The sequence below is a fragment of the Rhea pennata genome, chromosome 29 (assembly GCF_028389875.1).
Source record: "Rhea pennata isolate bPtePen1 chromosome 29, bPtePen1.pri, whole genome shotgun sequence".
NCBI classification, from domain to species: domain Eukaryota; kingdom Metazoa; phylum Chordata; class Aves; order Rheiformes; family Rheidae; genus Rhea; species Rhea pennata.
This window is the reverse complement of record NC_084691.1, coordinates 2,606,868-2,619,531: the sequence shown is the minus strand read 5'-3', so window position 1 is coordinate 2,619,531 and position 12,664 is coordinate 2,606,868. Positions and strand designations below refer to the sequence as shown.

Sequence of the window (12,664 nt, the reverse complement as noted above, 5' to 3'; positions counted from 1 at the left end):
CCAGCAGCTCCATCCAGCCCCCAGCACCCCCACCCCAGCCCCCAGCACCCCCGACCCTGCACCCCCACCCTGACCCCCAGCACCCTCATCCAGCCCCCAACGCCCCATCTCTGCCCCCAGCACCCCCACCCTGACCCCCAGCACCCTCATCCAGCCCCCAGCGCCCCCATCTCTGCCCCCAGCACCCCCACCCTGACCCCCAGCACCCTCATCCAGCCCTCAGCGCCCCTATCTCTGCCCCCAGCACCCCCACCTTGCACCCAGCACCCCCACCCTGACCCCCAGCACCCTCATCCAGCCCCCAGCACCCCGACCCTGCACCCAGTGCCCCCACCCCGGCCCCCAGCGCCCCCATCTCTGCCCCCAGCACCCATACCTGACCCCCAGCACCCCCACCCCAGCCCCCAGCACCCCCATCCAGCCCCCAGCACCCGCACCCCGGCCCCCAGCACCCCCATCGCTGCCCCCAGCCCCCCCAGCCAGCCGCAGCCCCCCGCCTCCCCCCTGCTCCTCCGGGCCCCCGGCACTGACGCTGCCCCCCCCTCCCCGACCCCCCCCCCCAAAAACCCCCCCCCGGGCCAGGCCGCAGCGAGGAGCTGCTGCTCCGCGCCGACCCCGAGCTGCACGGGCACCTGGGGCGCCTGCGCGGGAGCCCCCTGCTCTTCTGCTGCAGGTGGGTGCCGGGCCCCGCACCCCGGGGTGCCCGCCGCGCCCCGGCCCACCCGCGCCCCCCCCGGGTGTCCCGTGTGTGTCCCCCCCCCCGCAGGTGGCTGCTGCTGGGCTTCCAGGACACGCTGGGGCCCGAGGACGCCACGCGCCTGCTGGAGCTGGGCGCCCTGGAGAGCCACGCGCCGCCCGCCGGCACCGGTCAGCTCGGGCGCGGGCACGGGGCGCGCGCACGCGTGGGCAAGGGGGACGCGCACGCGTGGGCACGGGGCAGGCGCACGCTGGCACGGGGCGCGCGCACGCGTGGGCACGGGGCGCGCACACGCGTGGGCACGGGGCACGCACACGCGTGGGCACGGGGGACGCGCACGCGTGGGCACGGGGCGCGCGCACGCGTGGGCACGGGGCACGCACACGCGTGGGCAAGGGGCACACACACGCGTGGGCACGGGGCACGCGCACGCGTGGGCACGGGGCACGCACACGCGTGGGCACGGGGCACGCATATGCATGGGCACGGGGGACGCACATGCATGGACACGGGGGACGCGCACGCGTGGGCACGGGGCACGCGCACGCGTGGGCACGGGGCACGCGCACGCTGGCACGGGGCACGCACACGCATGGGCATGGGGCACACACACGCGTGGGCACGGGGCACGCATATGCATGGGCACGGGGGACGCGCACGTGTGGGCACTGGGCATGCACACGCGTGGGCACGGGGCACGCGCACGCGTGGGCACGGGGGACGCACACACGTGGGCACGGGGCACGCACATGTGGGCAGAGGGCACGCACACGCGTGGGCACGGGGCATGCGCACGCGTGGGCACGGGGGACGCACACGCTGGCACGGGGCACGCACACGCATGGGCACGGGGCATGCACACGCGTGGACGTGGGGGACGCACACGCATGGGCACGGGGCACGCACACGCGTGGGCACGGGGCACGCACACGTGTAGGCATGGGGCACGCACGCGTGGGCACGGGGTACGCACACGCGTGGGCATGGGGCACACACACATGTAGGCATGGGGCACGCACCCGCGTGGGCGCGGGGGATGCACACGTGTGGGCGCGGGGGATGCACACGCGTGGGCACGGGGCACGCACACGCGTGGGCACTGGGCACGCGCACACGTGGGCATGGGGGATGCACACGCTGGCACGGGGGATGCACACGCATGGGCACGGGACACGCACACGCACGGGCCGGACCCACGTGTGCCCGGGGGGTGGGGCCGACCCACGCGTGCCGGTGGGGCCGACCTACACGTGCCCGGGGGGGGGGTGGGCCGGACCCACGTGTGCCCAGGGGAGGGCCGGACCCACACGTGCCGGGGGGGGGGGGGCCGACCCACGCGTGCCGGAGGGTGGGGCCGGACCCACGTGTGCCCGGGGGGTGGGGCCGACCCACGCGTGCCGGTGGGGCCGACCTGCACGTGCCCGGGGGGGGGGTGGGCCGGACCCACGTGTGCCCGGGAGAGGGCCGGACCCACACGTGCCGGGGGGGTGGGGCCGACCCACGCGTGCCGGGGGGTGGGGCCGGACCCACGTGTGCCCGGGGGAGGGCCGGACCCACGCGTGTAGGGTGGGGCTGACCCACGCGTGCCCGGGGGGCGGACCCACGCGTGCCGGGGGGGGGGGGGGGGCTGAACCACGTGTGCCCAGGGGTGCTCCTGACCCATGTGTGCCGGGGGGTGGGGCCGGACCCACGCGTGCCCGGGGGGCGGACCCACGTGTGCCCGGGGGGTGGGGCCGACCCACGTGTGCCCAGGGGTGCTCCTGACCCATGTGTGCCGGGGGGTGGGGCCGGACCCACGCGTTCCCGGGGGCCGGACCCACGCGTGCCCCGGGGGGGGGGGGGCGCGGGGCCGGACCCACGCGTGCGGGCGCAGGCGCCGAGGGGGAGGCCGCGGCCCCCGCCTCCGTGGCCGAGCGCCTCTGCGTCGCCATCCTCATCCGGCACCGCCGGCGCCTGCTCCGCCTCCGCCGCGCCCACGAGCTCTTCCTCTTCGCCCACAGGTCCGTGTCCCCCCCCCCTCCACGCCCACGCGTGTCCCCCCCCCACGCGTGTCCGTCCCCCCCCCCACCCACCCCCGTGACCACCTTTCTGCCCCAGTCTCCAGGGCGAGCTGGCGCAGGACGGGCTGCTGGGGGCGCTGGCGGACCCCTAAGCGGGTCGTGCTCCCCCCCCCCCCCCAAATCCGTCCTGTCCGTGTGTCCGTCCGTCCGTCCCCCCCAAAATGAAGCTACTTGGGTCACCCTGGTGCTGAGGCCGCTCGCCGCTGGGTCCCGGACGCCTGGGCCCCCCCCCCCCACCTCCTCCCCCTGCTGTTGTGCCTCAGTTTCCCCAGCAGCATGTAGGGGACAGGGCCACTTGGGGGGGGGGGGGACGACAACACACTGGGACCCCCCTCCGCGACGTCTTCCCCCCCCCCGACCCAAGGCAGCCTCCCCCCATGTCCCCCCCCCCAACTGGGCACCCCCCCCTCGAGGTGCCACCCACCCACCCACCCAGTCCCAGTGTCACCCCCTCCCCTCGCTGTCACCCCCTGTCCCAGTGCCAGGACCCCCCCCCGCCGTGCCCCCCCCCCCCCCAACCGTGTCCCCCCCCCACGCCGTGTCCCCCCCCCGGCGCTGCAGCACCGCAGCGCGACCACCAGGTGGCACCAGAGACCAAGGCAACGAGGGGGCCCAGGCGTCCGGGCTGGGGGGGGGGGGAGGGCCGGACACCTGGGCCCCATCCTGCTTTGATTTGGGGGGGGGGGGGGTCAGGACTCCTGGGCCCCCTCCCTGCAGCCTGGCGGGGTGGGGATGGGGGAAAGAACCCCTGTTGGGGGGGGGGGCAAACTGGTCTATACTGGGGCCACTGGGGGGGGGGGGAGCAGCCGCCGACGGCTCCTGAAAAGTGACTGTTTATTGGAAGCAAATACAAGGTTGGGGGGGGGGGACACGGCCGGGGGGGGGGAACAGACACATGGGGGGCGGGGGGGGGGGGGGGACGCGACACGGCCGGGGTGGGTGGGGGTTCCCCAGGGGGTGGGGAGGGGGTCCCCGCGGGACGGGGTGGGGGGCGGGGGCCACGGTTAAAAACAGCGACGGTAGAAAAAAACAGCAGAGATGGGGCCCCCCCCACCCCCCCCAACCCCGGGGCCCCCCCCCCAACCCCCCTCCAGCCGCCCCCCACCACCACCACCCCCCCCACCCCCACGTGGCAGCGGAGCGGCTGCCCCACAGCCGGACGGACGGACGCGCACGTTGCTGAGCCGGGCTGGTGGTAGTGTGGGGAGAGGGGCCATACCCCCCCCCCTTTTTTTTTTTTTTTGGAGGGGGGGGGTTGGCACCTTGTTGGGGGGGGGGCACCCCTGCAGCGAGGGGGGGGGGGGGGCAGAGGGCATGGCCACCCCCCCCCCCCCCCAAGGTGGGGACGGCCGGACAGACGGCCGAGCTATGTACAGCGGGGTGTGTGTGTATGTGTTTGGGGGGGGGGGGGGGTGGTTTTTTTTTTTGAGGGGGGCCCCTTAGCTCCTGGGCGCCGGGCGCTCGGGGCCGTCGGCGTCCTCGGGGTACGCGTGCCAGGTGAGCCGCTCCTCGTAGAAGGCGATGACGATCTGCGGGCACTTGACGTTCGCCTCCTTGGCCAGCACCAGGTCGGCCTCGTCCGTGTCCTTCCTGCCGGGAAAGGGGGGGGGGGGCGGGACGGGACGGACGGACACACGGACGGACAGACGGCACGGGGACGGGACACAACAGCGCGGGGAAACCGCTCGGATCCGCTCGGCTTCTGCGCCCGCGAGCGCGGCCGGCCATCCGTCCGTCCGTCCGTCCGCCCGCTGCGCCGCCGAACCGAGCCGGATGGACGGCCGGACAGCCGGACAGACGGCCGGACACGGATCCGGCCGGGAAGGAGCCGCCCGCTCACCACTTCATGAGGAACATGAGGTCGCCGCAGGAATCGGTGGCGCCGATGATCTTCTCGGGCTCGAGGCCCCGTTCGAAACCCCGCGCGATGTCGTTGCTCTGCGGCCGCCGGCGGGACAGACGGACGGAAACGGGAAGCCGGGTCCGTCCGGAGACGAAGGAGCGGGGGGGGGGGGGGGGGAACGGGAACACCCCCCCCCCAAAAAAAAAAAAAAAAAAAAACCCCACCGCCCCGACTCACCTCCCGCTTCTTCTTGGCCTTGAGGTCGTCGGCGGCGCCGGGCAGCGGCGCTTTCCGCTTGCCGCCCTCGGCCCGCTCGCGGCCCTTGGTGCCGTTGCCGCCGCCGTCGCTTTCTTTCGTGTTTTTCTTGTATTTTTTCATGAATTCCGAGATGAGTTCCGGGCAGTCCAAGTTTTTTTCCGGTTCCCACGTGTTATGTTCCCTGGCGGAGCCGAGAGCCGAAGGCGCGCGGCGGCGGCGGGAAAAATAATAACCAAAATAAATAATAAAAATAAATGAGTGAAAGTAACTAAAAGTAACGCAAAAATAAAAATAGCTTAAAAATAAAAATAGTTAAAATGAATAAAAGTAGTCAAGACGAATAAAAATAATTAAAAGGGATAAAATCAATTAAAATTAATAGAAATAATCGAAATAAAAATTGAAATAAAAACAATTGAAACAAACGAGAACAATTAAAAGAGCGAAATACGGTTAAGAACAAGAATGATTAAAACAAAAATAACTAAAGTAAGTGAAAAATAATCTAAACAGGTAAAACCAACTAAAATAAGCAAAAACAGCTAAAACGAAAGGAACTGAGGGGGCCGGCGGCGCGCTTACTCGGAGAAGCCCTTCCACTTGAGCAGGTACTCCACCTGCCCCTTGGCCACGCGCCGGTCCAGCACCTTCTCCACCACGTACTCCTCCTCGTCCTCCGAGGACGAGCTGTCCGCCGTCCGCTTGCTTTTCTTGCCCATGGCGCAGCAGGAGCCGCCACACCCGGCTGCTGCGCAGCGAGAAGCGTTAAAAAAAAAAAACAAAAAAAGCAAAAAAAATATTAAATTAAATGTTTTTTCCCGCGCGGTGCTCGGCGCTGCACATTCCCCCCCCCCCACCCGCCGCCGCGTTCCCATTGGCCGCCGCCGCCGCCACTCAGCGCGCCGCCCCGCCCCCCCCCTCGCCCCGCCCCCCGCGCTTTGGCAGCCGCCGCCGCTCAGCGCTCCGCCCCGCCCCCCCCGCCCCCTCATTGGCCCTCGCCGCCGCCACTCACGCTGCCGCCCTGCCCCCGTGCGTTGGCCACGGCCGCCGGCGCTCAGGGCGCGCCCCGCCCCCCTCCTCCTGGCCCCGCCCCCCGCAGTGGCTCAGGCCGCCGCCGCTCAGCGCCCCGCCCCCCTCCTCCTGGCCCCGCCCCCGGCGGCGCGGCCCCCGCCCCCTCCGCGAGGCGCCATTGGCCGGCGCGGCTGCCCATCGCGCCGGCGGGGCCCGCCCCCTCCCCGCGCTCTCCTCCTCCCTCCGCCCCCCCCCGCGCATCCCTGCCCCCCATTCATTCGGCTCCCCGGGGCGCCGCCGCCCGCCGCCGCCGCCCGCCCGCCGCCGCCCGCTACCTGGGCACGGAGCAGCTCCGCCGCGACCCCGCGCGCCCCGTCTCGCCGCCGCGCCGCGCCGAGCCGCCGCTCCTGCGCACTGCCCGCCGCCCGCCAAAACAGGCCCCTCAGCGCGCAGGCGCCGGCAGCCGCGCCGCCGCGCATGCGCATGCGCACGCCCCGCCCGGCCCCGCGCGCGCCGGGCTGCGCATGCGCCGAGCGGCGTCCACCTTGGGCGCCGGCGGGCGTGCGGGCGTCCCGGCTGCTGCTGCCGCCTCCGCCGGCGCCGCGCGGCCCGGCCCGGCCCCGCCGCCGCCGAGGCGCCGCTTCTCCTGCGCTCGCTGACCTCCGCCGGGCCCGCCGCAGGGGAGCCCTGAGCGACAAGCGGCCTCGCCAATGAACACCGCCGCGCCGCTGCGCTAGCCAATGAGAGGGAGGCGTGAGGCGGGACCGCGACCCACGGCGCCAATCCGGGAAGAGCTGGCGAGTCTCCGGGACGAAGCGGGAAAAATCGACGCGCGTCACGGGCGGGGCTTCCGAGGCCTCGTCCAATGCGATAGGGCCTGAGGCGGGACGTCCTCTGCGACAACCAATCGGCGGCGGCAGCGTGGGCGGAGCGGCGCGCCACCACCAATGAGGCCCAACCGCTTTGCCCCGCCGCCCAATGGGAGGCGGCGTGGGGGCGCGGCGCGGGCGGCACCGCCCAATGGGAGCGGCCGGGGGGCGGGCGGTCGGCGGGGGCGGCGGAGTGAGGCGGCGGCGCTCTCGTCACTCGGCCCCTTTTTGTGTCGGCGCCTCGCGGAGGGAGCATCGCGCGCGGAGCCGCCCGCCACCGAGGCCGCCTCTCCCCCCACCGCCGCCATGTCCAAGAACGAGGTAAGCGCCGCGCCGCCGCCCTCCTCCGCGGGGCCGCCGCGGGCCTCCGCCGCCGCGGCCGCCTCCGCCGCGGCCGCCTCCGCTGGGCGGCTGGCGGGCCGCGCGCACTGCGCCTGCGCACCCCGCCTCCCCGCCGCCCTCTGCGCACGCGCGCGCGGGCCCCCCCGCCCCTCGCGGCGCGCCGGGGGGCCCCCGCGGCGCATGCGCAGCCGCGCGCGAGCTCCCACTCCCTCCTCCCCGCCCCCCTCGGCGCGCGGCTCCCCGCGCGCGCAGCCACGTGCGCGCCTTTGTGCTCGGGTGGGCTATGGCGGCCGCGCGGCCCGCGCGCATGCGCGGCGCTCAGGTCCGTCCGGGGAGGGGGGGGGGATAGGGCCTCGCTTGGGGGGGGGGGGGGCTGGGGCCTTGCAGGCTGGGCCGGGGGGGGGTTACAGGGCCGGCGGGGGGAGGGGGGCTGCTGGGGGGCGGCAGGGTCTTGGTGCGGCCTAGGCAGGTCCTAGGGTTGCTGTAGGGCTGATTTGAGCTCCCTGAGAGTGTGTGTGTGTGTGTGGGGGGGGGTGTCTCTTCATAGGGGATCTGGGGGTGGTGGGAGCTCTGGGCCCGTGGGGGGGGGATTTGGGGGTGGTGGGAGCTCTCTGGGCCTGGGGGGGGCTGTGGAGGGGATTGGGGGAGCCCTCTGGGCCTGTAGGGGGGATTTGGGGGTGGTGGGAGCTCTCTGGGCCCATGGGGGGGCTGTGGAGGGGGTTTGGGGGTGGTGGGAGCTCTCTGGGCCCATGGGGGGCTGCAGAGGGGATTTGGGGGTGGTGGGAGCTCTCTGGGCCCATGGGGGGCTGCAGAGGGGATTTGGGGATGGTAGGAGCTCTCTGGGCCCATGGGGGGCTGCAGAGGGGATTTGGGGATGGTAGGAGCTCTCTTGTCTATGGGGGGGCTGTGGAGGGGGTTTGGGGGTGGTGGGAGCTCTCTGGGCCCATGGGGGGGCTGTGGAGGGGGTTTGGGGGTGGTAGGAGCTCTCTGGGCCTATGGGGGGCTGTGGAGGGGGTTTGGGGGTGGTAGGAGCTCTCTGGGCCCATGGGGGAGCTGCGGAGGGGATTTGGGGATGGTAGGAGCTCTCTGGGCCCATGGGGGGCTGCGGAGGGGATTTGGGGATGGTAGGAGCTCTCTTGTCTATGGGGGGGCTGTGGAGGGGTTTGGGAGTGGTGGGAGCTTTGGGCCTGAGGGGGTCTGTGGAGGGGATTGGGGGGAGCCCTCTGGGCCTGTAGAGGGGATTTGGGGGTGGTGGGAGCTCTCTAGACCTGGGGGGGGGGAGTGCGGAGGGGATTTGGGGGTGGTAGGAGCTCTCTGGGCCTGAGGGTGGCAGTGGAGGGGTTTTGGGGGATCTCTCTGGGCCTGCAGAGGGGATTTGGGGGTGATGGGAGCTCCCTGGATCTGGGGGAGTAGGGGCAGCTCAGGCAGGGAGACCGCCCTGTCGGCAGCGTTAGCCTCTGCTCACTCCCCCGTCGCTTTCTTCCCCTACCAGTCTCCCAAGGAGCCCGAGCAGCTGCGCAAGCTTTTCATCGGCGGCCTCAGCTTCGAAACGACAGACGAAAGCCTCCGCAGCCACTTCGAGCAATGGGGCACCCTAACTGACTGCGTGGTAAGGCCTGACCCGCGCCTTTCCGCCGCGCGCGCTGCGAGCCGCCCTGCGTTGCCTTGGCCTCCGCCGCCGGCGTCGAAGGGGCAGAGGAAACCGCCGGGCTCCCACCTCTGCGCGTGCACGAGGGCGGGCAGGCGTGTTTCAGCCCTCTCGGGCTCCGGCTGCAACTCCTGTGGGGGAACTCGGTTTTCTAGGGGTGCTGGACCGGTGTTTTCCACGCTGGCACAACGCCGGCGGGCTCGAAGCGCGTTTATGCGGGCTAGGCAGAGAGCTGCTGCTTTGAGTAGTGCGAATGTTTGCCTGGGCCGGGAGCTGCCCTGTAAAAGGGGAAGATGAAGGTGCTGAGGGGCAGCGTAAGGGTGGAGCGAGCCGCGGCCCCAAAACATCTCCGGGTTTCCCTGATCCGTGACGTAGGAGCGTCGCAGGGCAGCTGCTTCGTGATGGTGTCTTTGAGGAGAGCGGGGCGCGTGCCACCCGGTACCCGGCCGAGCTGGGACCCCCGTTCGCTGCTGGCCGCTCCTCGCCTGACGCGCTTTTCTCCTCCCAGGTGATGCGAGACCCAAACACCAAGCGCTCGCGAGGCTTCGGCTTCGTCACGTATTCCTCGGTCGAAGAGGTCGACGCCGCCATGAACGCCAGGCCGCACAAAGTCGACGGCAGAGTTGTTGAACCAAAGAGGGCCGTGTCCAGAGAGGTAGGAACCCGCCCCGAGGCTCGCGGCGGCGCTCCGTGGGGACCGCTGGGCGCCCAAAACCGTCACTGCTGCGACGGGACGTGTCCGACCGGTGCCGGGAGCTCCTCTGAGCCTTGTGGTTCTCCAAACAGTCCCGAAACGCTCCTGGATTTTGCTTTTAAGGGCTGAAGGGACCTGGCGGAGCGCTGGGATGCCGTTCCGGGCTTAAACGCCTCGCTGCGGGCCCGGCTGAGAGCGCTTCGGAGCGCTGCTGGGCGGCTGGGGTCGCGGCGCGCGCGGGTCCCGGTGCCGAGGACGGACCCCGGGGCTGCCCCGTCTCCAGCCGGCGCCTTGTTCCCGCAGGACTCGCAGCGGCCCGGCGCCCACCTCACAGTCAAGAAGATCTTTGTGGGCGGCATAAAGGAAGACACGGAAGAGCATCACTTGAGAGACTATTTCGGCCAGTACGGCAAAATCGAAGTCATCGAGATCATGACGGACCGCGGCAGCGGCAAGAAGAGGGGCTTCGCTTTCGTCACCTTCGACGACCACGACTCCGTCGACAAGATAGTCAGTAAGTCCGGGGCGGGGCGCTGGAGGCGGGACGGGGCGTCCGCCTCGACGGCGGCCTCCCGAACGCCGCCTCCTGCCCCGCAGTTCAGAAATACCACACTGTGAACGGGCACAACTGCGAGGTGAGGAAAGCCCTCTCGAAGCAGGAAATGGCCAGCGCTTCGGCCAGCCAGAGAGGTGAGCGCTCGAATCTCTTCGCCAGCTCCCCTCCGCCCCCGAGCTGACGCCAGGCGTTACTGTCTGCGCTGTTCCTAAAGGCTGTCCCCCTCCGCCCCCTCTCCTAGGCCGCAGCGGCTCCGGCAACTTCGGCGGCGGCCGCGGAGGCGGCTTCGGCGGTAACGACAACTTCAGCCGCGGCGGCAACTTCGGTGGCCGTGGTAAGTGGCTCGGAGAGGGGGTGGGGTGAGGGGTGGAGGTGATTGGGGACGCGCCGTTGGCCCGGGACGCGGCTCAGACCCGGGCCCCTCTTTAACGGCTCCGAATAACCGCCACCGCTCCGGCTGCCACCGTTCCCGGCTCCTGGCGACGGCGGAGCGCCTCTCTTCCCTCCACGCCGGGCCTGCGGCGTTCGGAGCCCGACTTCTCTCCGATGGCTTAAACCACCCGGCCCCTGCGTGGACGGACTGAACACAAAAGGTTTGTTCTTTTCAGGTGGGTTTGGTGGCAGCCGCGGTGGCGGTTATGGAGGCGGTGGAGACGGCTATAATGGATTTGGCAACGACGGTAAGGCCAGAGGCGGGGGGATTTCGCGCCGCGGGCGCCCTGAGCGCGCCCGAGGACGCCAGCCCGGCCCCGTGGCCTAGCCCAGAGAGCGGACGCAGCCGACCGCAGCGGGGTGGCGAGGTTGGGGAGGAGAAAAAAAAAATAAATTAATTAAAACAAACCGCTCGCCGCAGCGCCGAACCCGGAGCCCAGTCGCCCTGCGCCGGCTCCGGGAAGCTCAGCGGCTTCCTCCTCCTCCCGCAGGTTACGGTGGCAGCGGCCCCGGCTACTCCGGCGGCAACAGAGGCTACGGCGGCAGCAGCACCTACGACGGTTATAACAACGGAGGCGGCGGCTTCGGCGGCGGCAGCGGCGGCAGGCGTCCCGCGCGGGGGCCGGCGCTCGCCGTGCGGAACGGCCTTTCCGAAGCCGGGACGGGTAAGACCCCCCCCCCCCCGCCACCCCCCGCCACGATTCCCTTCCCCGTCCCGCGCACACGATTCCCTTCCCGTTCCCACCTCGAACGCCGCCGCCTTCCTCTTCCCTCCGCAGGCAGCAACTTCGGAGGAGGTGGGAACTACAACGATTTCGGCAGTTACAACAATCAGTCGTCCAATTTCGGCCCCATGAAGGGGGGCAACTTCGGGGGCAGGAGCTCGGGGCCGTACGGAGGCGGTGAGTGACCCCCACCCACCCACCTACCGCGGCTTCCTGACTTCCCCCGGGCAGCCGGGGAATCCTGCGCCCTCCTCGCGCCGGTGCTTTTTATTTCGGGGAACGTCCTGCCGTGCCCTCCCCGTCGCTCCGCGTGACGCCCGCGTCTCTCCCCGCAGGCGGCTACGGCAGCTCGAGCGGAGGCGGCAGCTACGGCGGCGGCAGGAGGTTTTAACGCCCAGGTAAGCCCGGCCCGGAGGCGCCGCCGGCGCTCGGATCGCGACCGCGAAATAACCGAGCGAGTCCAAAGCGCTTTATTATTTAAAAAAAAATAAAAATAAATAAAAAGCCGTAACCGCGGTCGAAAACTGCAGCTGTTTGAATCCCGTCAGCCGTGCGTGGGGACGAACTCGCTATCGGATTGTAGCCTTGAGTCTCGAATGTGCTTTAGATTAACTTTATTCCATGTTATTCAACAGGAAACAAAGCTTAGCAGGAGAGAGGAGAGCCAGAGAAAGGACAGGGAAGCTGCAGGTTACAACAGTTGTGAACTCAGCCAAATCACAGTTGTGGCAGGGGGTAGCTGCTACATGAAGACATGTATTAGACAAAAGTCTCCTTTGCGAACAGGACTGTATTTGTGACTAATTGTATAACAGGTTATTTTAGTTTTCTGTGCCGTGGAAAGCATTCCTACGAGGGCTCCCGGGAGCCTCGGTTTTATTTGCGCACCCGTGCTGTCGATTGCTAACTGTAACAGATCATGACGCTGAATAAATGTGTCTTTTTTTTTTTTTTTTTTTTTTTTTTTAAAAAAAATGGAAAAATAACCCAAACCCCGATACGTATACCGACCATGCCGTGTTAGTGTGGTGGGAGCCGCCGCGCCGGCCCGAGGCGCGCTGCGCCCGCAGCCTAGGCTAGCTCTAGAGCAGGCGAAGGCCGTTTTTTTTTTATTGTCCCCCCCCTCCCAGAACCGCGGCGTGACCCCCCACTTCAAGCCTGCCCCACGGCACTGCTCCCCCCCCCCCCCGCCAGCCCCTCCGCCGCCTGCCCCCTTTTTCCGCCCTCGCCCGGCATCGGGGCAGCAGCCGTCGCCCCGTCCAGTCCTGCCCTAAAGCAGCCGGTGGCTTTTTCCCGTCCGTTTGTCTGGCAGGTGGGGGGAACGCCGGGGCCCCCCCACCCATCACCGCTGCTCCCCCACCCCGCGCCGGCTCCCTAACGCCTTCCCCCCCCCTCCCCTCCCCTCCCTTCGCTTTTTGTAGGAGCCACCGGCCGCCCGCTCCAGGGAGAGGAGCCCGCGGGGCGCCCCGGGGCCGCCGGCGGAGGTGAGAGCGGGGGACACGCCGGGGACGCGGGGACACGCCGGGGAG

At 70.2% G+C, this 12,664-nt stretch overlaps 2 protein-coding genes across 6 annotated transcripts; one reads left to right on the top strand and one right to left on the bottom strand.

Annotated features, from left to right (window-relative positions):
• Window positions 1-3,574: 3,574 nt before the first annotated feature.
• CBX5 (chromobox 5) lies at window positions 3,575-6,434 on the bottom strand. 3 transcript variants are annotated; one of them, XM_062597555.1, is made up of 5 exons: window positions 6,414-6,434; window positions 5,441-5,603; window positions 4,838-5,039; window positions 4,598-4,695; window positions 3,575-4,347 (listed from the first exon to the last, which is right to left on the bottom strand). In XM_062597555.1, exons 2-5 carry the CDS (start codon window positions 5,575-5,577, stop codon window positions 4,197-4,199), a joined length of 588 nt encoding a protein of 195 aa, XP_062453539.1. In that variant the 5' UTR covers window positions 5,578-5,603; window positions 6,414-6,434; the 3' UTR covers window positions 3,575-4,196. The 3 variants fall into 3 exon arrangements, with proteins under 3 accessions (XP_062453539.1, XP_062453537.1, XP_062453538.1); XM_062597553.1 differs by lacking the exon at window positions 6,414-6,434 and adding an exon at window positions 6,205-6,284 and having other exon boundaries at window positions 5,441-5,606; XM_062597554.1 differs by lacking the exon at window positions 6,414-6,434 and adding an exon at window positions 6,205-6,260.
• A 478-nt stretch (window positions 6,435-6,912) lies between these two features.
• Window positions 6,913-12,086, top strand: HNRNPA1 (heterogeneous nuclear ribonucleoprotein A1). 3 transcript variants are annotated; one of them, XM_062597549.1, is made up of 11 exons: window positions 6,913-7,059; window positions 8,573-8,689; window positions 9,237-9,383; window positions 9,726-9,936; window positions 10,020-10,112; window positions 10,193-10,312; window positions 10,587-10,658; window positions 10,902-11,075; window positions 11,190-11,312; window positions 11,471-11,533; window positions 11,771-12,086. In XM_062597549.1, exons 1-10 carry the CDS (start codon window positions 7,045-7,047, stop codon window positions 11,524-11,526), a joined length of 1,128 nt encoding a protein of 375 aa, XP_062453533.1. In that variant the 5' UTR covers window positions 6,913-7,044; the 3' UTR covers window positions 11,527-11,533; window positions 11,771-12,086. The 3 variants fall into 3 exon arrangements, with proteins under 3 accessions (XP_062453533.1, XP_062453535.1, XP_062453536.1); XM_062597551.1 differs by having other exon boundaries at window positions 6,914-7,059; window positions 10,220-10,312; XM_062597552.1 differs by lacking the exon at window positions 10,587-10,658 and having other exon boundaries at window positions 6,916-7,059.
• Window positions 12,087-12,664: the final 578 nt, after the last annotated feature.